General features: G+C 41.1%; 1 protein-coding gene across 1 annotated transcript in view; it reads right to left on the bottom strand.

Annotated features, from left to right (window-relative positions):
• AGBL1 (ATP/GTP binding protein like 1) overlaps window positions 1–22,469 on the bottom strand; it is a 267,905-nt gene that overhangs the window by 159,592 nt on the left and 85,844 nt on the right. Inside the window, exon 18 of the mRNA XM_029958844.1 lies at window positions 2,898–3,078. Within this exon, the coding sequence (XP_029814704.1) occupies window positions 2,898–3,078 (181 nt within the window). The remainder of the gene's footprint in view (window positions 1–2,897; window positions 3,079–22,469) is intronic.

Here is a 22,469-nt window from a genome sequence, read left to right as displayed (position 1 = left end):
CCAGCAGCGGTCAAAAGCCAGTGTCTGGCAGAAAGTATAAGATTAACTTTATGAAAAGCAGTATCAGTTATTTAACTTAAAATATATAACCATTATCAGATCAGCTGAATATTGTTTGACAAAACTACACCCGCGTGCTCTTCAAGATGGAGCAAAATGCTGTGCTACACAGCAACACAATCACTCACCAATTCTGTCTGAATTGAACAACATCCAATTAGCTGCAGAATTTGGTAGTGATCTGTAATTTTATGTGATGACAGCTCCACTTGTACGCACACACTTGCATCACTGCTGCCTTCATTTAGCATCAGTGACAGGGCTCCACATCTCCATCTCTGACAGACAGCAATGGATTCTCCAAGCACTGACTGAAGCAAAAGGGAGTGTGCAGAGCTGCTTCCCAGCTCAGCCCCACACAGGCAGAGCATAATCGCATTACTGCAGCCCTGCCTGTGTTAGAGGAGCATTCTCTGCGTGTAACCTTCAGATCACATTAACCAAAGCAAATACCAAGGTCCTGATCATCTTGTTGCTGCATGAGGCTCCCAAAGTGTGATGGTGCAGTGCCCTGCTGGGATGAGCACTCACCTGCTGAGCTGTGCCTGCAGCAGGGAGCCAGCTGGGGAAGAGGCACAGCTGGGCTGCTGGAAAAACGCTTTGTAACCAGGCACTGGTTATGCACACCCCAGCACACAGGGCTGGGGATTAAGGAGAGTGAGGAAATTCAAAGAATTGTCAACAAAAAGTAATCCAATTCTTTTTTAAATAAAGATACAGAGACACCAGGACGAAAGCAACAGAGGCACTGATACAGGAGATATTTTTGTTTCACAATAAAAGATAAGATCACTGGTTACCAGGTGTAGGTGTTCCCTGTGTCCAGCACAGAGCCAAGATACTTGTTGGCCTGGGTAGTGTGCTTGCTGCATTCAGCATGCCCAGTCCTGGCAGGGGGAAGGTATGAGAGCACAGCAACTTGTCTAAAACTAGAAGTGACAACAGGTTGGGATGTTACACACACTCTAGCAGACACAAAAGCAGACCTTTTGGGCGTGCCTGGTGGGACTTCCACAGCAGTGATTATGAATCCCAAAGAAAACAAGTAATTTCATGAAGTGAGTTATAAAACAGTTTTCAGAAATGTAAAAAAATATTTAGCAAGTATCTTCTTAAAAGTGCTATTGTCAGTGATGGACTATGGACCAGCTTCCTCAGAAAATAGTTCCCTCTTAACATTGTCTTGAAAGATAATAAAGGTTATTAGAGCATTTAAACTTAGACAACCTTTTTAACTCATCACCAGATTTAACTACAGTTCAAGCTCATCTGCACCAGGGAAGGCAAAACACCCTCCTGTGTGACACGAGCCCAAGTAGTATATTGCATTCAGGTGCCACCTAGAGCCATGTCCTCCCTCTTGAGGGTCCCTTCCTGTTATGTTCACTCCTGACAGCTAGAGGGAAAGGCCAGACGTTCCCTCCACTCCTGCATCTGTTGAAAATTTTAAGTGTAGCGAAAGGAGCAAAAGTAAGGGGGGAAAGCCACAACCTTTTTTCTTGCTTCTTCTGTCTGGAAGGATCAAAAAAGCATTTGGTGCCAACAGAGGCTTTACATACCCTGGGGCTGTATCCAGCTATTCTGAACAGTCCTCCCAGACTCCTGGAAGACTCAGGTCCTGGGGAGCACAGGAGCTGTGACTTCACAGACTAGAGACTGTCAGAAAATCCCAAGGTGCTCCCTGCTGAAACTGAATTAGTTTAGAACCAAACTCAATGCAGTTGTTGCTCAGGATTGCTTTTCTGTTCCTGCAGCACTCCATCTGCACAGCCCGACCCCAAAGCAGGTGGGAGAATGTAGCTTGAGGAAAGTTGTTCCTCTATACTTTTCTGTGTTTCAATACTTATTTAAGCCCATCTTCTAGCTTCAAGATTTGTCATGTGTTCCACTTTAATAAGCCAGGGGGCACAGTTGCTGCCAAGACCTGCAAGACCTCATAGCCAGGTCAAGACACACAAGTGTGTGGGATGTGATCATGACATCCTGTCCCTGCATCAGACAGGACCAATGGTTATCAACTTACAGCCACTTCACAAACACCCAAGGTGAACAAACTCCACTATCCTCAGAGACAAGTAGATTTTTTTTTTTCCAGCCAAGTGCAAGTCTGCCTTATCTTAAAGTACCCTTCCATGTTTCAAAGGGAATTATTCTTCCACTGCTTGCACAGCAATATTTATTTCATGTCAGCATATTAGGAGCAGTTGTACTTTTTCCACTCATGTACAGAGAGAGGGAAGGGAAGTTAGTGTGGGTGGGCAGGGATAGTATAAGGCAAAGAATGAAAGAAGGAATCAGTATTTTCCAAGATCAGTTTCAGTATCTCTTAAGAAACGTGGGAGGGAAGATTGAAAAGGAGGTGGGAGAAGGAGGGAGCTTCACTATATGGAAATATTTCCATGAAAATGTGAAAATTTAAGAGATCCTTACTCATCTTCCCCCCTACCAGGCTATACAAAGCATTAATTACAGCCAGTTCTTCCCAGGCATATATGTCTTGCAAGTGTGGTCTGCCCTGCTGCTGAAGCAGAAAGGATAGACCTCCATTTATCAAGAAAGACCCTGTTTCTCCAGCACAACTAACACTCCATCCAGGCAATTGAGAGATCTTATGGCCACAGACAGTACAGAATCACATGCACCTGACAAATGTAAGACAGCACAGTAGGTCATGTCTCAAATTCACATTTTCCATACAGGATTGATAACAGAATGCGTAAAACATGAGGCAAAGAGAATTCTCCTGACCATTGAAGAAAAGATGTGGTAGGTGCACAGGGGTAAAGCCAGCAGATAAACCCAGCCAAACCCCAGAAGAAGTACATATCACAACTCACTTGCCATTGATGACTCCATCGGGATTAAGCATGGGCACAATCTTGAAAATGAAGCATTTCCGCAGGAGATCAGCGATGGGATCACTGCTCACAAGGAACTCCAGGGTTCCCTTCATCACCCAGCTGGCATTGCTCTCACCAGGGTGAACACGGGCTGTTAGAAACACATAAGGACGATTGCCTGGAAAACAAACCAAAAACAACCCAAAACTGAACAGGACTTTTCTCTGAATAATGGCTTTGCAAGTAGATTTTATTCCTTTTGAATTGCGATAATCTGAAATGCATTTTAAGGAAAATACATCCCTAAATGGTCCCAGCATTTCCTCAAGGTGCTCTTTGTGAATTGATCACAGATTTGGTCCTCAGAACCAGCACAGTGCCAGTTTCATCTGATCCCCTTGCTTGTGTATCCTGTGATAACCCTACAGATACTTATATGTGCCATTAGAGAGCATTCTGCATGTGCAGGTTACTGCCTCTCCAAATGGCACCAGCATGCTTTCTAGCAATTCTTGGAAGTTTCATCCAATCAAGCTTCATTAAGGTTTAAAAGCCAGCTAGAAATTATTTAATTTTCTAAGGTCCTGCTCTACTTCCAGTATTTCACCATTACCAATTCAGAATTTTATAAATATCGAAGCAGATCTGCCCACTCATAAGGGCCCCAAGGGCATGGAAGCTGCCTGTCCTCTGGCACAAACCTGTGTTGTAAGGTCAAAATCATAATTAATCAAGCTAAACTGATATGATTAAAGAAAATGCATTAATAAGTTCATAAGATAAACTGCAGAGGTTGAGTACTCAAAGCTAACCATTATTTCAAAACCATCGAACAAAAAGTAGAAATAACAATGCACATAGTTAAGACAGGCTGTTATGTTTGGTGGAAAGACATTTTTCAGTTTTATATAATAGAGATGCTCAGATGGCAAAGCTGATTTTCAGAAGTTGCAACTAGAAGAGTTCAGCTGTTTCTAGCAATACATTTGGCATGGGAAACATAAGCTGTGGTAATTTGGGGTGGGGAGAGGTTTTGCTTTTTTCTAAATACAAAAAGTAAACCAACTTCTTACTAAAAAGTTCATTGATAATCTTTACTGACCCTGTTTCAAAGCAGACTTGCAAAAGTTTCCTTGTTATCAAATAAGTTATTTGCTGTTCCTGTGAAAAAAACACTAAACACATTTGGTCTAGTTACAAGCCTCCAAAAACTCTCAGTATACATATGCTTAGAAAAAACTAAGTTTGACAGCAGATTCTTTGAAGTTCCCATCTGTGCCTAGCATACTCCATGGATGGGCCAAGGAAACAGGAGAAGGCAGAAGGAGACACCTGCCAGGCTCAGAAAATAAAAGGAAAGGAGAAAGCAATTATGTGTCTTAAAATGATCCTTTTGTGAGCATTCACTATCTCAGGCCATTGTCACAAGTCAACCTGACAGACTTACTTTAGTGGGAAGCATTATCTGTCAGGGCATCACAGCGGTGCCAGGATAGGTTTGTCCTGCTCTATCAGGCAACGTCAGAGCTCAGGCTCTTTCCTTCATGAACTGAAGGGCCTCAACTGACAGACTTGGGAGAGGTAACAGGACAGAAGACAAAACTAAAGGCCTCAGCGGAGCACCCTTGTAAGCAAATGTTGAACTAGCAAGTTACGTGCCTTTTTTCTTAGGTCCCAAAGCCACCCTTCAGTTTCCAAATGCTTTACAAATCATTAATCAATTAAAGCATAACAGGGAGGTAGAACACTACCCCAAAAGATGTAGATGGTATTAAAGAGCTGTTTAGCTATTTGTCTGACAAACCAAAGGCTGAGACAGAGCTGAGAATACAGGTGAAATTTCTCATTTCACAGTCAAACAAGGAATAAGCATTAATTTTCTCCTTAACTGTATATTCTGCACAGTTCTGCTGAGTATATACATTACAGCACAATTTAGTTACATCTTACAGGGATGTACTCAGGCTTAGAAACAATCCCCCCTCAACACCTCCATACTTCCATGCTTTCCTCTTAAGCAGTTGGTGGGCACTAGAAGAGTGAACTGCTCTCTCAGCTCAAAGAGCTCATGCAGAGCAATCACCTTCTGGTCCAACAAAGCAACTGGGACTCTGTTTCTCAACAGCCACTTATTAGGCTTTTATCACTCTTACATCTCACCATACCGAGGGGTTAGTACATTTGGATTAATGTGTATACACAAATGCCTTAGGCACTTACAGATTGCAAAAGATTCCTTTAGCTGCTGCAGAACTACTAGCCATTCTGATTATTTTTTTTTTAAATTAGAGTACCCTATTTCTGTTCTGCTCCAGCTAATCGTGCATTAGCATTTACCTTAATAACGTTTTAAAATAACAACAAACAAAAACTAGCCTTCCCAAGGACATCAGCTGCTTTTTGCCTTCTCCAAACATTTTCTTCTTTCTCCCATCACCATGATTTAGTGCTGTTTTGCAGGCTCATTGCTGAGCTAAACTTACAGGGCTGTGCGGTTGTAGCTGGGAATGAGGCTCCTGAGGACTTCTAATGGACAACAGCTGTAAATAGCACAGAACAAAATAAAACGTGTTCTCTTTTGCAATTGATGAATACAGCCTTAACAATTCTTACCTCTTCTGTATATTGGGAGAGAGCTCAGCATCTTAATTAAGAAGTTCTTTCCCCAGTTAAAATAAAAAAAAAATAAAAAACTCTAAGCAAGGGTTTTGTCATATTAGAAACCCAGAATAGTTTGCCATAATTCTGCTAATTGCAATAGCATGGGACTGGCAGAGACCTGAGTTCTGCTTTTCCTCTGAAGGCTCATCAAAGTCAAGCTCATCTTACTTATATTCAGTGTTGGAAAAGCTTCTGGAGCTTCCAGATCTTAAAACTCAGGAAATAGGAGGGCAGGGGAAGAGACCAGAGATTACCTACACTGTTTCCCTGTGGGTGACAATGGAGGACCCAATAGTGTGCAGGTCTAGCCAAAGAAATCTCTCTGTTCCAGTTAAAGCTTCATTTAAAGGATCCCTTCCTGCCAAGCACATCCTCAGCTCTGACATCCCACCCACAGGAGAGTCATAACCAAGGTATGTACAAGCAAGGAAACCACAGAGCTTGTTAACTGCCTGTTCCCTTCACAGGAGCCATCACAGCCAAGTCCCACATCCTAATGCTGCTCCCCCAGAGTGCTCCCAGCATGAAAACTAATGAAGCAGCAAATAGAGCAAAAGCTGATGACATGGCCATAAAACTTGCTACCCTTGAAACACCTGGAAAACAGCAGGAGTCACCCAAACCTATGTTTTATGGCATATCCAGTTACTTGTCTGCCTTGGAATTATTGTGCTAACTGCAATTAGCATTAGAGCTCATGAAAGTAGCGGACCAAGCACTGGCCAGCTACACTCTGCACTCAACTGGTAGCACCATTCAAGATCTCTCCACTCAGTTCAGCTGCTTCACTTCCTTCCTGACTTCCAACACCCCCATAACTGCAGTCTTGACCAGACCACCTCAGTACCACCCAGTACAGCTTATTGGTTTCTACTGGTGCCCAGTTGCCCTTCTCTCTGTGCTATTTCAGACCCCCTTGTACTATTTCCTGTGCCCTGCTAAACCTATCTTCAGAACACACAGCCTTACATCCTCTCATATATCTCCTTCCAGGACCAGAACTGAGCTTAAGTCTCCAGAATCCTCAGGCCAACACTTAGGCAGCTCCCCCCCACATTTTCAGGAAGCTGCCAGAAAGCTGAGGTTAGCCATTTATCTCTGCAAAGCCCACATGACACATAACCTTCTCTGGGAATGTAAATAATAAAAAGGGAAAATAGAGGAACCTTTTCATGCTACATAAAGCCTTATCCAACAAATCATGTCTTCTTACGCTGTGTTACATTTTGACATGCCTGGAATATAACATGGCACCAACAATACCCAAGGTGAGAGATTAAAGAACCTCCAGCAAAATTTCGAGCAAAGAATCTTTGAATAATAGTTTAACTAATGTATCACCTAATTCCCATCTCTCCTTCTCTTCACTCATTTTTGACTGTGGATATATGCATGAAAATAAGGGCTTTGTTCTTTCAGTCTTGCTAACTTGCTGCTTAATCTCCTGCCTCTCAGGATCCTTCTCTAGTCATGATATCACTAAGGTTCACTAAGGGGTGACTTTCATGTCACTAATCGTGACATCAGCTGGGGAAAGAGAAGCCTGAAAGAAAGGAACATAACCCCATTAACACAGCAGTGTCCTTCATCAAGAGGAGCATAGTAAGGAAGAGAAATGCAGTTCCAGATGCCCTTACCTGGGCTGCTGTTCTAAATTATTTCAAGCTGAGATTTGAGCCATGCCATCTATAAAGGCACAGGGCATTGAAACAACACAGGGCTGGGATTTTTTTAAGGAGTCAAAGGGGATTATATACACAGCATGTGAGAAATTCAACCTAGATCCAGGTCTTGACTGAAATTTTTCTGGCTGTGCCTCTGCATATCTCTCTTCCCTTTACACAAGCCCAGGGCCATTAAGACACAGGCTTCTTTTTCTGCTTTATGCCCAAGTACAACATCACTATCGTAACTGTTACACAAATCAAAGGGTCAAGTTTACCTGGGGACACAGTAAATAGAAACCAAGAAAGCAAAATTCTCCCTACTTAACTAGCCAAGGCCAGCACAGGGTATTCTGTGAGTAAATGATGGGTAAACAGGAGGACCATGATGTAGCTCTTCCATGTCACAGCTGCATCCTGTCCTGGATATATCTGATATGCCCAAGGCTGCATAGTTATGCAAAGCCAGAGAAAAGCCAGGATATGGTGTGATGTACAATGAATATATTAAAGTATGTTTGTAAAGAGCATCAAATACTGAGATCACAGAGAACATGAGACTAGTCTCAGGCAGAATCTGTATCAGATATTTTTTCCCCCTCCTGAAACTTTTCCATTAGTAGTCAGTCTTTCAGTTGCCTTAAGACAGAATAATTCTTTCCTTTCTATTTCCCCCTCGCCTCATATTGCTGTCTCCTTGCTGACCCTATTTTTGGCTAAATGCTCCAAAAGCAGACACATCTTAAGACAGGGGCAAAATACAGTCTAGCAGGATCAGCTGTTGTTTTCCAGAATTATCAATGAGCTCTCCCTTTCTTAAATAGGTCTATATTATATGTATTATTACTGTAACCTATGGCAAAGAAGTGAAATTACAAATTGTCTCAGCTGCCTTTTCTCTACCTTCCTAACTTGGTGGGGACATTTCAGACTGCAAGTTGCTTGGCAACCTCCTTTTGTGTATGTGTTTTATGAATTCATTCACCTCAAATCAGAGATGATCAGGGAGCCAAATATGAGTACAGACTGCTCAGCCTCAGTTCAGCTTGACATCCTACTACTGCTGGGTTTTAACTCCAGGAAATTGGTAAGCAAGTTGTCAAGTCTGTTTTGGGTGAGCTTCCAAAATACCAAGCACTGAAGAAAGCATGAAGCACTACCATTATTTAGCAGGACCTTCTGTGTGACTGAAAACAAAGGAAACTCAAATGAACTAATTCCTGTTCAAATCAAAGTGTACCTCTTGGGGAAGACTGGGGAACAACTGAACCTTATTTTCAGAACTTACACCCATGGAAAACCTACTATAACCTTTTGTGATTTATTTCAGTTTTTAACATTCCCATCACAAGCGTGTGCACCTGTATTTGTGTAGCTGAAATTTCCAACCACTGCATCATCCATTTCTGGGTATGCCAATTCAACATTCCCTGGCATATCCTGTCTCCTTCTGCATACCTTCTAAACTGCCCAAATATCATCCAACTTCAAAACTGAAACCATGCAGGTACCTTATTAGTCTGCTAACAAGCAAGCTACCTTGCATTTACCTCCTCCCAGAGCTGTCACTAGCAGAGGAGTTCCTCTACCTGGGTGCACCTCCCACATCTGTGCTCACTGCTACTGTCTGTCTACTCCCCTCAGCCAGATTCCAAGGGCATGAAACCTAGATGGGGGACAGCTGGTTAGGAAGAAGTACTGCCAAGAAGGATCAGGGAATTATAGCAGATGAGTTAGTGATGCAGAGCAGTTGCAAAAATGGCAGCTCTCCTGGGACTTACTATCAGGCAAAGGCTCAGCTAAGGCAAGGAATGCTGTCACTTTGCTCTGCTCAACCCAGCGAGCAAAACCAAATAGCTGCAGTGCTGTGCCCACTGTTGTCCACCATAGTTTTAAAATTTATTTGATGAAAACTGAAAAACTGTGGAAGGTTCAGGAGTCCTAACTTCAGCAGAAAAATTGGAGAAAATAGGTTTCAGACACAGAAAGTAAAGATGAACAGAGAGGAAGATTATAACCTTTAAATTGCAAAAGGCTGCTATAAAAAGAGATTGCAATCAGTTGTCCTCGCTGTCCACTGGGACTAGGTTGCATAAAAAGAAAACAAGTTGCTATCAGCTAAGCCAGCCTGTAGTGACCCTACTGCCTTCATTGCTGCACCAGCACATTCACCCTACCTCCTGCTGGGTCCTTGTTCATAAGTCTTGCATCAAGCCACTCCACTTGCCCAGAACAGTGTCAGCATGAGGCCTATAGCCACAAGTCATGCTAGCTCCCCCTTTAGAAATTCAGCCCATGATTTCTCCTACTCCTCTGGAATTAGCTCTGTGTTCTCAGAGTGCTGGAACCACTACTCCAGTCAACAAGGCACCTCAGCCATCTCCTGTGGTCTCTGATGCAAGGTGTCTACTTAATATTAGGCACTTTGAAACACATTAACAATTAGCCACTAGTGACTAATCAGAAATATTTCATCATCATGATATTATGACATCATTTGATCTTCTTCCCACATACAGGTCAGAATTATTTACGAAAAGTTCTGTCTTGCCTGCTCAGTTAGTGACAGTCCTACAACTTTAAGATTGAAGTAATATAATTAGTGGGTTTTCTTTCATTAGTAATGATCTTCCAAAGCCTTTCTACTATCCTTAAGAGTATCAGTTCTCAGCTTCTGTGTATGTGCCCCTTGAAAGGCCTAAAAAGCAACCACTAAGATCAGCTCCATCATATGATCTAGCTAGCTGAGGCAGGGAGCTCCAGATTATCTGTCAAAAGGCAGGTAAGGATCTGTCATCTCCTGCTTCTATAACACACACATTATGGCCTTAATTTGTTCTGTGGCAACGGGCAATTTCAGATATTCAAGTATTTTGTACTGCCATGGCCAGACCATCAATCCATATGTATTTCAGTCAGCACGGGAAAAACATAGACTGTCTGGCAGAGATGCAAGCCTTCTGAGAGATGGTAAGTAGGGAGAAGTAGTATTTTCAAGTTAGGTATAGATGAATTTCACCTTGTGGGGTTTTTGTGTGAAGATAACACTGACCTTCAAAGACAATCAGTCAGCGGATGCTCAGAAGACTGGAAGACACTGGAACAGAGATCCATCAAAACAGACTCATTTAGTATGATTGGAGAAGTGGCAGCATTGCCCTAAACTGTCCCATGACTAAAAGAAGGTGCAGGCAGGAGATAAGTGCAGCAGAGACCTGCAGTATAACTGCTGTAACAGGCAGAGTGCAGAGATCCATAGAGCTATAAAATCCATGGGCTGTTTTCTGGGAGAAGGATTTCATCTGAAATGAAATCAGGCAGGAGAAGCAGACTGAAAAAGCTTCCATTGTCATAAAAATATCTCCCTGGGTAATCCACAGTGATGGAAAAAGGAAACCCTGATAATTTATGTGACAGTTTAATGGGATTTTGGTGACATACGATACTTTAGAAAGTATTTGCCCAAATTGGACAGACAGGACTTTAATAAGGCTTCAGCTCCAAACAAGCAATATTTTCACCCCTTACTTTTACGTTTCATTCTACATACCCACTCCTCACAGTTCATCTGTCTCATTTGCAAGGTACATTTCAACAGTGCAAGAGCAACAACTGCACTTTCTAGTTAGATCCCCCACCAGAGAAATCTACGATTATCTGATCCCTGACAGGATCAATCTGCCTTTACACCTACAGGGCAGAGCATCACTGAGCTGTGAACTCTGAAGCATGAGCTGCCCTCCAGCCACGTCCCCTGCTCTGTGGATGGCACTAATAGCTTCTGTGCAGAAATTAAGGGTAGCAGATGGACAGTCTGGAGCAGAAGTCACTCGCAGAGGGGGTGCCCCCGGAACACACTCCAGGAGCAAATGGCTTTCACATGGTGAACGATGCCTCAACCCATGTCTCCTGCCTACAAGAGACACAGCCTTTACCCCCCAGTACAATACCCCAGGCCCTTCACTGCCAGTGCTTCAAGAGCAGGCAGAGCAGTGAGAAGAATAACTCAGAGCACTAAACTCGGGTGAATCCAGGGTTAATGGGATGAAACTCCACAAAGGAACATTTAGGCTGAATATCAGTGAGTTACACTAAAGAGTCTTCCCTGTGGAGAGGTAGAAGTTAACATTAAAACTACATCGCCCAGAGCACAAGAAGTCATTCTGCACACAGCAATCTTGCAGTAGCTGGAGACACAAATAACCCAACAGGCATTTGTTTTCTTTACTAACTTCGGTGGATCCAGTTGAGAAGCCCTTATTTTGCCAGAAAATCTCCTTCTGGGAATCCAGGCGGGAGAGGAATGGTAAAAAGTTGTGTGAAGCCCTCAATATTTTGTCCAGTCTTTCTGTGACTGCAGTAGGTTAAGATCAACTGAGGACTTGCACAGGGGCCTCTTAGCCCTAAAATGGGCATGGAAAAACAGAGCCTCTGTCAGCACCTCTTTCACCACTGGGAATAACAGTCAAATTTAACAGAAAAACAAGTTATCTATTGTGCAGTACTTCAAGCTGTTCTGTTCCTCAAAAAAAAAAATTTATAGTTTATAACAAAAAGCTCTTTACTATCTATACAGAAGAGATTTAAAACCCACCTAGTACCACCTGCAGCATTATTCTTAAATACATATTGTGCCTTTAAGAGACACAGATCCATCTCTGCCTCTGACTTGAGGTCTTCCTCAGGGAATGACTTGAAAGAAATAAAATATATATTAAAAGGAAGTACAATCAGAGCCTCTCATTGTCAAAGGGATAAGATATCAATTTTTGTTAAGATAAAAAGCATCACAGATTACCTCTGATGGGAAAAATTAAATTCTTGGTCTTCGCTTGATTTGATATTTATCACTTCATTGCTCCAGAAATATTCTAGCAGGGAATGTTTCTTAAAAATATTATTCTCTATTTCTCCTGCATTAAGCAAATTATGAGAGTTTTAAATTGTGTGGTTTCGTACATGCAAAAAAAAAACCCTCAGAGAAAAAGAAAACAATCCATGAAAACATTTTCTAACACTTCACTATGTCAACAATTTCACAGTAAAGGACCTTCTTCAGGTTGACCTAATTTGTGGCATCACTAAATTGATTTTTACATCATTGCTGTCCAAGTCTATCCTGAATCTTGGAATTACATTACCCAGAGCTGATCCCAAAGGAAATTCTTGCTTTCACAAACAAGAGATAGATAAGGTAAAAACTGTCTCCAAATTTTGACTAGTGAATTTTGTCTTCATGGCAAGGTCTTAGATGAACTCCCCAAACATCTGAGCAAGATAAAGGGTCAACATAAAAGGTCTTTCAATCAGATCATCATGAGAGCAAAACTGACATTGGCCAACCAATGTTGAGTGACAGACCATAAGCAGAGCATAAGTTTTCCAAGGAAAATAACAGATATGAACCTTGAAGGTCATACCATATTCTTTTCAAGCAGTTCTACTATGGAAAACACCCTAAGGATGAAGAAGGAATCAGGATCATACAGCATAATCAGAATCCCAGAATGCTTGACAAAACTAGGTGGACCAAAATTTGCCACTGCATAAAATAGATAACATGCAGAAATTTCAAACAGTGTGTGGTAAGACAAGAAGCAGTTGCTGTCTCAGGTCAGCAAGTTCTTCCCTTCAGATGATGGCAAAATGATGTCTAATGGATGATGTCTTTCTACATCAATCACTACAGGGAGCAGAATGTCAACTAGGAAGACTAGTCTGTTTGAGGAAATAAGATAGCAGGAAGGCTAGGGAGAGGAGAAAATGTTCTTTTATCCCCAAGTTGTCACAAAACACAGAAAAAGCTACTCATGACTAAAGGAGTCAGGCTGCTGAACACTGTTGGCAGTCCCAGAAGGAACAGAAGTGGAACACATGATGTCCTTCCTCAGCACTCCATGTATCGCTGCAAAAGTGGGAGTTTTCACATAAGAGAGCTTTTTGTTCTTAATGTCATTGTTTTGTAAGTGATGTTCAGTTTATTTTAAAAAAATTCTTCAGCAGGTTCTTTTAGGGAAATAATTTAACAATGCAAGTGATGGCTCCTAATCAGTTTGAATTTCTGATGTGTAGTACACAGACTAACTTCACAAGGCTGATAATGCAATGTTTCCTCAATCTCGATGCCTTCCTGAATTTTCACCCCATCACTTCCCCCACAGAACTTCAAACTTTTTCAATTGACCCTTCCACAGAATCCCTCTGTTGAAGCTCAGCCACTCTATACAGCCTGTATAATCCACAGCATGAGCTCCTTTCTTACTTGCCATAAGAAACACTCATATTGAAACCATTATATTCCAGAGAATTCATCTCCTGCCGCTTCATCTCCTGCTCTGTAAACTCAGTGCTTTTAAAAGAAACACTTACTTATATAAAAGAAAATCCCTGTAAATCATGGTCATGACAGGCTAATGGCTAGCACTGCAAAGATGATTTATCTTCCTGCTGTATCTAACAAAGCTTCTTGTGCTAATACCTTGTTTTCAAAATATAAAGAGACTTCTAACTGATGTTTTCTAACTACAAGAATATACAGTTAATGAAAAACACCTTAGATCAAAAATAACCTTCACCTGACATCTAACATCCCCATCAACCCTCAAAATCAAAAGATCTCCTTGAATCCCTTTTTTTTCCCCCTGTATTATTTAGTGTACTTCCCTCATGGATGAAGAAACCAGCTATTCAGTCTCACTGCCTGTTTATAATCCAAATTCATTTTAGAGTTTGCATGCATTAGCTGCATGCTTTAATTTGATATATTTTATTTGATTTCAGTCTATTAAATTACATTTGAGGCAGGTTATATGGCCTCATGGGGAGCACTACCCTTTGTGCAACCAGTAATTATTTTGCCTGGGCTGAGCCTAATTTCATGTTACGTCTTGATAGGCTGACAAACAAGGTCATGTTGTCTGCATGGCAAGTGATGGTCCAAGTGGTGGGAGAGACTTCTGACAAGCTGGATGGTGGTTCCTGGGAGTATTCTGATTAAAAGGGTATGATCTAGGATATGAAATTAAGGGGCAAGCCATCATTTATGAGCAGTAGTGTTATTTCAAGTGTATCTACAGACCTTCTGCATAGCTTGCAAAGCCATCACCTATGCCAGCTCAGAGACTATAAGCACCTCACTACATGTTTATTGCTCAGTCATGGTTAGTAAGGGCTAAAAATGGGGAAAATAGGGATAGTGGGGGCACCACAGCCTCTGAAACTCCGTGAGTCCTTCATCTGTCTCTTGCTCATTCTTTTGCCCTCTGGCCAGTAGCTCTTTGTGAAGAACAATTCCCATGTGTCAAGTTGTGCCTCATGGTGACCCTCAAGCCATTGTTTTTGTGCCCTTTCAAAAATGCTTGACAAAACTGTCACAGAAAGAGTTTGGCATCTGGAAGCTGTGACAGACATGATATGACCTGATTCATAAAACACAGCTAAACAGCTTGGGCTGCCAGAGGCCAGGATTTACAATGTCTAAGAATGGCCTGCTCTGCTAAGTGCACTTTCCTACTCCACAGCAATACAAATTCCCAAGCCGTTTGAGGGTGACCTGCAACACTATGAAATGACAAAGCAAGCAAGACACTAATCTTTTTGGAGCCTACCCTGTCCACTGCTGGTCAGTATGGGGAAAGAAGGACCTCTGCTCTGGTGGCACCTTTTTCTTATGACTACAGGAGTAGGGAGTACCAAAAAAAAAACCAAAAAACTTCATATTTTTTCAGATTTCCCCAGCACAGCAAGCACAAAGAAAAAGAAAAATCAAGTGACAGATAGTTTTTGCTGTGTTATCCACTACAGCCTCATTGTTAAAATAAAAGTCTCCCTGCGTTTCTGTTTCCAGCAGGCACAGCCTGACCAGCAAGGAATTTAAGGATTTCCTGCCCTCTTATCCATCTACCTATTTTCTTCATCTCTACTTCAATCATTAGTTACAGCCTTCTGTTGGGTGCTCCCCATGGGACCTAAACATCCTCTGGGAGACCTGTCAAAGTCATCCTGATGCCAGTGATAATAAACTCCATCTCACTCATCTTCTCTTGAAACACTTATTAGACTGAAAATTACATGTTTCAAGTGTGTTCCAAGTTATGAAAGCAGGGATTTACAGAAAAATCAAGTAAGTTGCCCAAGGATAAAATAAAAATCAGTGTTGAAAGCTCCACATCTGTCTCCCAAGCCCCAGTCAAAAAGAATTCTGTGCCATCCATGTTCACCCATGTTCATTCACTTATGTAGAAGTGAATTTCTACATAATCCATTACTTCAAATCACTTCCTCCTCTTTTCATTAGCCATGAAAATGAATTGAAACGTACACTTAAACATAATCAGTAGAACCCTCTCTCAGTTATGTTATTTGTCCTATACCAAGATCAGCTGCCATTTTCATTCTGAAACCTACTCATCCTTCCCAAAATTATCAATACACACACATTTGCAGAGTGCTATGATATTCTTTTATCCATCACTATTATGTCATGTTTGCAGACTTGGGGAAAAAGTGAGAGATTATATGAAAGTAGTAAGGGAAAAATGAGGAAATAAAACAGGATGTTGAAGGTGGTCTCTCTGGTTTGCTTGAAAAATAAAACAAATAAAATAAAATTCTATAACATTTGGGAGACTCCAAAGAAAACTCCATAATGTCTTTTAATATTTTCCCTAAGTTATCCACAAGTCCTTCCTTGTCTATGGGCAAAGCCATACTTCCAACCCCATTCTGACTTCTTTATTTACTCATACTTACCACCTCTGCCCCTATCATGTTTTAATAAAAATTTCAACGTATTTTATTTAATCTCATTATTTCAAAGACAGAGAAGCAGCATCCAGGCTAAGCCACAAAAATCTTCAAGACAGTTTATTAAGCAAATTCAACAACGAAAGACAAGTAAAAGCTTATAAAAAAATTGCAAAGTGGCAAGGAAGATTACTTCCCCCTTCCCCCCAGCTAAGCAGCACAATTGCAATTGATAGAGCAAATTAAATTTTGAATGCACTGGTGATTTGATGGATGTCATTTTCTAAGTGTTACAGCCACATAATAAATGCCCTGAAATGATACAGAAGTCCAAGTTTAGCTCTCTGGGAACACTAGTGCACTTTGCAGTATCTACCATGTCACTCGTCAACTCGTTGATCTTATCAGCACATTTGCAGTCTGAGCATAGCAGCTGCCTCTGCTTGTTTTTCAGCAATTTCTATTTCTGCATTAGAAACAGGTGGGCAAGCTCAGAGAGCTAACAAGTTTCTCTTTGATGTAGAGACGGACAAATCCTCTCATTAACAGGATGGCCTTCTAAAAATCATTATGGGGTATTTTTAGTCCCATTTCATTTTGGTATTTCTGTATAATTGCACCCCATTAATTGCAAATACTTGTTTCTAGAATCTGTTGGTTGTAGGAAACAGGAGGTATCAAGCCTGTGGTATCTACCAACTACTGGTTTCAGTGTATTGCTGCACTTACTTTACTGGTATAAGACTGGCTACGTCAGTCACACAGGAATGGATCTTGTTCTCCAATTAGAGAAATTAAAGTCGGTTAAACAGGTCAGGCAGAAATCTGCATAGGCCCTCCCAGCAAAATCAACTTACAGGTGGAAATTAGAAATAGCAGGTGTTCAAAATTACAGATACAAGACCAGAAGAAAAACAAATGCCCACAGCGTATTGCAAATATGCTTTCTCAGTAATACTCCTGGATAGATTAATATTAGGATTAGCACATAGAAATAGCATTTGATTAGGATCAGCACATAGAAATAGTGTTTGCTACATTTCACATGATTGTAGAGCCCCTTGCATGAATATGGGCAGAGTAGCTGAACAAACTATCTGCTTGCAGCTCTGGCAAACATGCAGTAAAGCTGTTCCATACAATCCAAACAGCTCCAAGCATTTGTAATACATGACTAGCTAGGTCAGCCTTTATCAGACAAAAATGCATAGTTTGGAACATTAAATCCAGAAATTGGATTGTTGTTTTCCAGAAAGTTTTCAAAGCCTTGAGGTATCAGTTGAATGACTTTTCTATTTTGAAGTCAGACACATTAGACAGTCTCTCCAAACCAGTCAGCCAAGATTTAAAAGCATCAAGAAACTTCCCAATTTAGAAGGATAAAGGTGAAAACAACATGAAAGTTATAATGCCACCCACACTGTTTCCCAACAGTCTGTTAGTTCTGTGTGTTGAGGAAGGGTTTGCCTGTGCAAGCAAAAGCCTATTGTTAGACTGAAAAATTCAAGAGTCACAGGATCATAAAAAAAACACCTCAGAGTAGCAGAGTTCCCTGTTAGGAGGACACACGCTGGGTTCTGTCACAGCCTAGCAATTCTTTAACACAATCTGTGCAAGACTCAACAAACTGTCCCTAAGATGAGTTCCAAACTAAAGGCAATGGTTTGCTAGAAGAGTGGCAGACCCCGCTTTTTTCCCCACTCTTCCCAGTCTTCCTATTCAAAATAGTTTGTTCCCATGAGATCATCAGGCACCAGAAAGCAATGTATATCAAGCTCAATCTGTGTACCAGTACAGCCTTTCTGGAACAGAAAGGAAAAAATATTGAACCAGAGACAAAAACTGCTCTCTCTGATGGTGAGAGCGAGTGTTTGGGTCTGACAGCAGCTGGTACATGTGCTACACACCCTGGGCTTTCCAGCTACAGATTACTCTTTCACCACGCCAACCTGCCAGCTGTCCTGCCCCCAACCCTCTGATCACAGCTTGAGTAATAGTTATCAATAAGGAGGTACAACCAAACAGAAAGGAGAACTGGTCACTGGGACAGGCCAGCAGCTCATCCCCTCTTCTCAGAGTAATACTCCTTAATCACCTTAACAAGAGCAGAGAGGGCAGAGAAGATATGAAAATAAAAAAATAAATCACATTTAAGCAACACTTCTACTGCTACAAAACTCCAATTTCTTACCTTATAGAAGATTTTAACCTGAGGAACTTCTTATTGACCTTGTATTCAAAATGCAAGAGCGATGCACAGACTGCCACACTTTCAGCTCTGCTGCCCAGAAGCAACTGGCTTAATGCAGGTGTCAAGGGGCAAACCTAACTACCTTCTAGCCAACCCACTTTATACATCAGCAGGTGCTCCAGATCTCATGATTTGTGAAAAACAACCACCTGTGCAGTATCAGACATGACCAATTGGGCAATATTGTGACCAGCTGAAGGAACCCCTTCCTGGCCTGTGTTTACCTTGAGGCACAAGCATTGACTCTACATCCCGTAGTAAAGACATTGTTCCTAACAATATTTAATCTCCAGAGACAATCTGACCCTAAAATTATGTCCTCCCTAACACAACCCATCTCCATCACATTGAGAATAGATTTAACTTAATTCAAATGCTTCTCTGGCTAATTTATATAGTACCACAGTGACCTTTTAGCATATGCCCCACAGGACTGTGTGTGACTGGAATTTATGGCCAGGCACAGAAAATGTGCAGCTCACTGAAATACAGGGTTTTTTTTCTATGCCATAGTTTGAAGTTGATAATAGAAATCTAGTAGCAGTTCAATGCTTGTTCACCATTTGAGGGAGTAAAAGCTGCCTGGGGGCTCTGCTGGGGTGTATTTCCATACTTTTACTGGAAAGAGATTGGCCATTGGAAGCACAAAACCTGCAGGTTTCTCACAGATTGTTTTCACCTGAGGGAGAGAAGATGCATTTGTTCCCCCCACTTCTGCTAAGGAAGGAATTTGGGCAACCTATCACTCCTACGGAAGCTTGTAGCTCCACTGCAAGGAGGACAGGCACTGGGGTGTTGTAGGACAGGCATGTTCCAAGCAGCTGACTATAAATTTCCAAAGCAATAATAAGTAATACGTACAACCAAACCATTTTCAGTTTCATTGATAATTTTCAATGCCTTATAGCAAAAATACAAGTAGTACCAAGCTCCTGTGAGAAGACACTTCTGAGGCACTTGACAAACCAATAATGAATTAAAATAATTATGACAAAGATATGCTAATTTAGATTTTCACGATGTTTAATTCATTAGTGTATCAGAAAAGGCTCTTATGTTCTGAAAGTCTGGAGCATAGCCAGTGCCAAGCACTACTGAGAGAATCATAGGATATCTTGAGTTGGAAGGGACCCACAAGGATCATGAAGTCCAACTCCTGATGTTCTAGCCCAAGTCCATACCAACCAAGAAGATATTGCTAACTTTTGTTCCAGAAGATGCTGCTGGTAATCAGATAATTTCTTCTCTGGAAAGGACATGCAAAGGTTAAAAGTCTCTTGAGAGACAAATAAGACATAATTAAAAGAAGGTAAGGTAGCAGAACAAATCTTGAAGAAAGGGCAGAAAATTCTGTAGCACTGCCCCCCAAGAAGAGGAGGGCTTAAAACAAATCTCCAAATTTTAGGAGCAAGTTTATTAAAAAAAAAAATAGAAAATTACAGCTAGATGAAGAACACTACAAGTTATGTCATGTGAGATTGTTCTGTCATCATGCTGAAAAAGGCAAAGGGTGGGACAGAATGAGAGATTACCCTAATATTTACTTTCTCTTTTTGCAAAAAGCCACTGTGGTTGTCTATGCTTCAGGGCCCATTTTTAGTATCCTTGTTCAGTGTTTTCCTTCCATTCCTTGCTGCCCTGACTACTGGGATTCAATACATTAATATGCATTTTGCCAAGCTCACAGAAGGCTGACCACAGTGTCAAAGCTGTGCTGGCAGAGTCAGTTCCACCAAACGCTGGGGTTTAAAGAGCAGTTGATACATCATGAAAAATCCTGGCCTCAGTCTGCAGACAACCCTGTGTCTGCCTCACAAATTTCATGTTCTATTCAATCAGCTTCCACCTTTATGGCAGTAGGCTGAATACTCAAACAGGAGCATAGTTTTGCAGAAATCTGTCTGCTCTTTTTGCAACGGGCTGCCACAGTGTTGTGACTGGGATATCAGAAAGAAAAAGTAGAAGAGGTGTTTGAAATTGAAAGACAATCTTGAAAAATTTTGAGTACACACCATCAGTGTTGCATACCTGGAGATCGTTGCTTTGGCTTCAGATGCTTGATAAATTATCTATTCAAGTGGAAAAAAAAATGTATTCTCCATTCTGTAATTATTTAGCACTGTAGAACGCATGATAATTTTATTCAGCCTTTCTTCACTGCTGCATTAAAACAGGATCACAGTTTTCACAACAGCTGACTTTTTTTTTTCCTGTCACCAAAAACAAAGTGTTTGGTACAGAGAGAGAGGAACCAGCACCTCTGTCTGGCAGCTCTGCAAATGAGGAGCAAATCTTCAAATCAAGAGAATACAGAGATTCAAACCTCACTATGGCAGATGCAAGAATAAAGAAAAAAAGTGTTTTTCTCCAGCGTTCTATAATCATCTCATTCAATTTCTATGCACACTAAAATCTGTTCACTTTTAACTATAATCAGAAATAAGGAGAAGAGATACTGAAGTGATGAAAGGAAGAAGCAGAACAAGTTCTGTAAATGGGATATGTTAAGGGAGTGTAATGCTAGTGGACTCTTTCTTCATAAGATTGCAATTTGGACCACGTTAATGTAGGTATCTAGAAAAACAGTCTGTCTGAGATAACATCCTCTGTTCATATTCAGTTGAAATGCCATCTAATGGGGGGCCATCTGAGGAGCAGAGGCTTTCTTCAGCTCTTAGTTTCTCTCCTGAAACTGTCATCAGTAGTAGCAATGGTTCTTTCTTCTTGTGTAACATTTGCACTGTGGAAATACCATTGTAAAAGCCTATCAGACCTCTCCAGAGAAACCAGCCAGCACACAGACAGATAAGGGGAACTGGCTTGCTCCATATTTGGAAGGCAAACGTGCCCTCAGGGTTCAGCAACATTGGCTATAGTGTGAACATGTGTGCTGGAGGAGGTATCTCATGCAATAACACTAGAGCAACAGATGTGCTTGCTGCTGGGAACTGTTTCCAACCAGCACAATGCTGGGTTATCACTCCAGCCGAATCACTACAGGCAGTTCTGCCTGCTGGAAAGATCATTACCAATCAAAGCAGGTCATTCTACCTCCCTATTTCGACATTATTAGAGGAGAGCTTCCTTTAAAGTGTGCAGTTTCCTTTGGGGCGGACTAACTCCAATAAGGTGTTGATCTAATTTGATCCCTGTTTCACTAGGAGATATGTCATCTCCAGATTTGAAAAAGTTATTCAAGAGAAGAGAGCTTGAGCCTTTTATAATTAACATGCAACACCAGTTGCCATGCAGGGAGCAGGCACAGTTATAATAACTAGGAGTCAATAATTCATAAACTATAATGCATTATTAATCAATTATCGAGGCCTGAATTACATTTAATGAGATTAAGCTGATTGGAGCACTAAGCTGTTTGAGTCATATTGATTTAATCAGTGTGCTTAATTAAACTGTGTACATTTTCCACATGATCATTATTTTCCAGTATCCTGCATAAGTGGCCCCTGTAATTCACATCCTCTGCTGTTCTTTGCTCAGGAATTACTCTTTGTTGCAATTTATATTTAAAGGTAAAGGGCTTGTTTCTTTCTAAGAAAATACCAAAGCTGCAAAACAACCATCTAAATAGCTTATACAAGCAAATTAAGAAATGTTAGAATATTTTTTCCCAGCAACTATGTCTTTTTGATTCCATAGGCTTAAGATGAGAGCAAGCAAAGAGACTGCATTAGTCTCATTTTATCGCTCATTCTCGTTCCAGGAGCATCTGCAGATTCAAAGGGCAGAAGCATCCTGCTATATCTATCCCAAAAACATTACTCTCTCCGTATTTAGAAATATGCTTAGACTCAGGCAAAAAATATGCCTCAACTCCCCAAAAGACTACATTTAAGATAAGCAGATGTCATTATCTTTTTTGACAGTATTCATAATGGTTTCCCCAGCCATGCATAAAGAGGACATGTGATGACAGAAGAACATCTCAAAGTGACAGCTATTACAGATGTAAATCCATTTACTTGTGTCATTTTTGTTTCATTTCCCTCACCCCTGCTGCTAATAAGCTAGGACATTTTGGTTTAACTTTAAACCCCACAATTCAGCTCTGTAAGGCTACACACTGCTAAAAGGACAATCATCAGGTGTGTTGACTTGGGGAATACTCATGTCACACTGAATAATCAGGATTATTAATGGGGATGACAACAGTACAACAAGCCATGAAAAGAGCTTTGCAGTTGCTTTCTTCATGACGTTACTAACAATCATTGTCCTGTCCCACTCTGC

This window comes from Manacus vitellinus, unplaced genomic scaffold (assembly GCF_001715985.3).
Source record: "Manacus vitellinus isolate BGI_N305 unplaced genomic scaffold, ASM171598v3 scaffold_16_pilon, whole genome shotgun sequence".
NCBI classification, from domain to species: domain Eukaryota; kingdom Metazoa; phylum Chordata; class Aves; order Passeriformes; family Pipridae; genus Manacus; species Manacus vitellinus.
The sequence above is the reverse complement of the archived record's forward strand: the minus strand, read 5'-3'. Positions and strand labels throughout refer to the sequence as shown.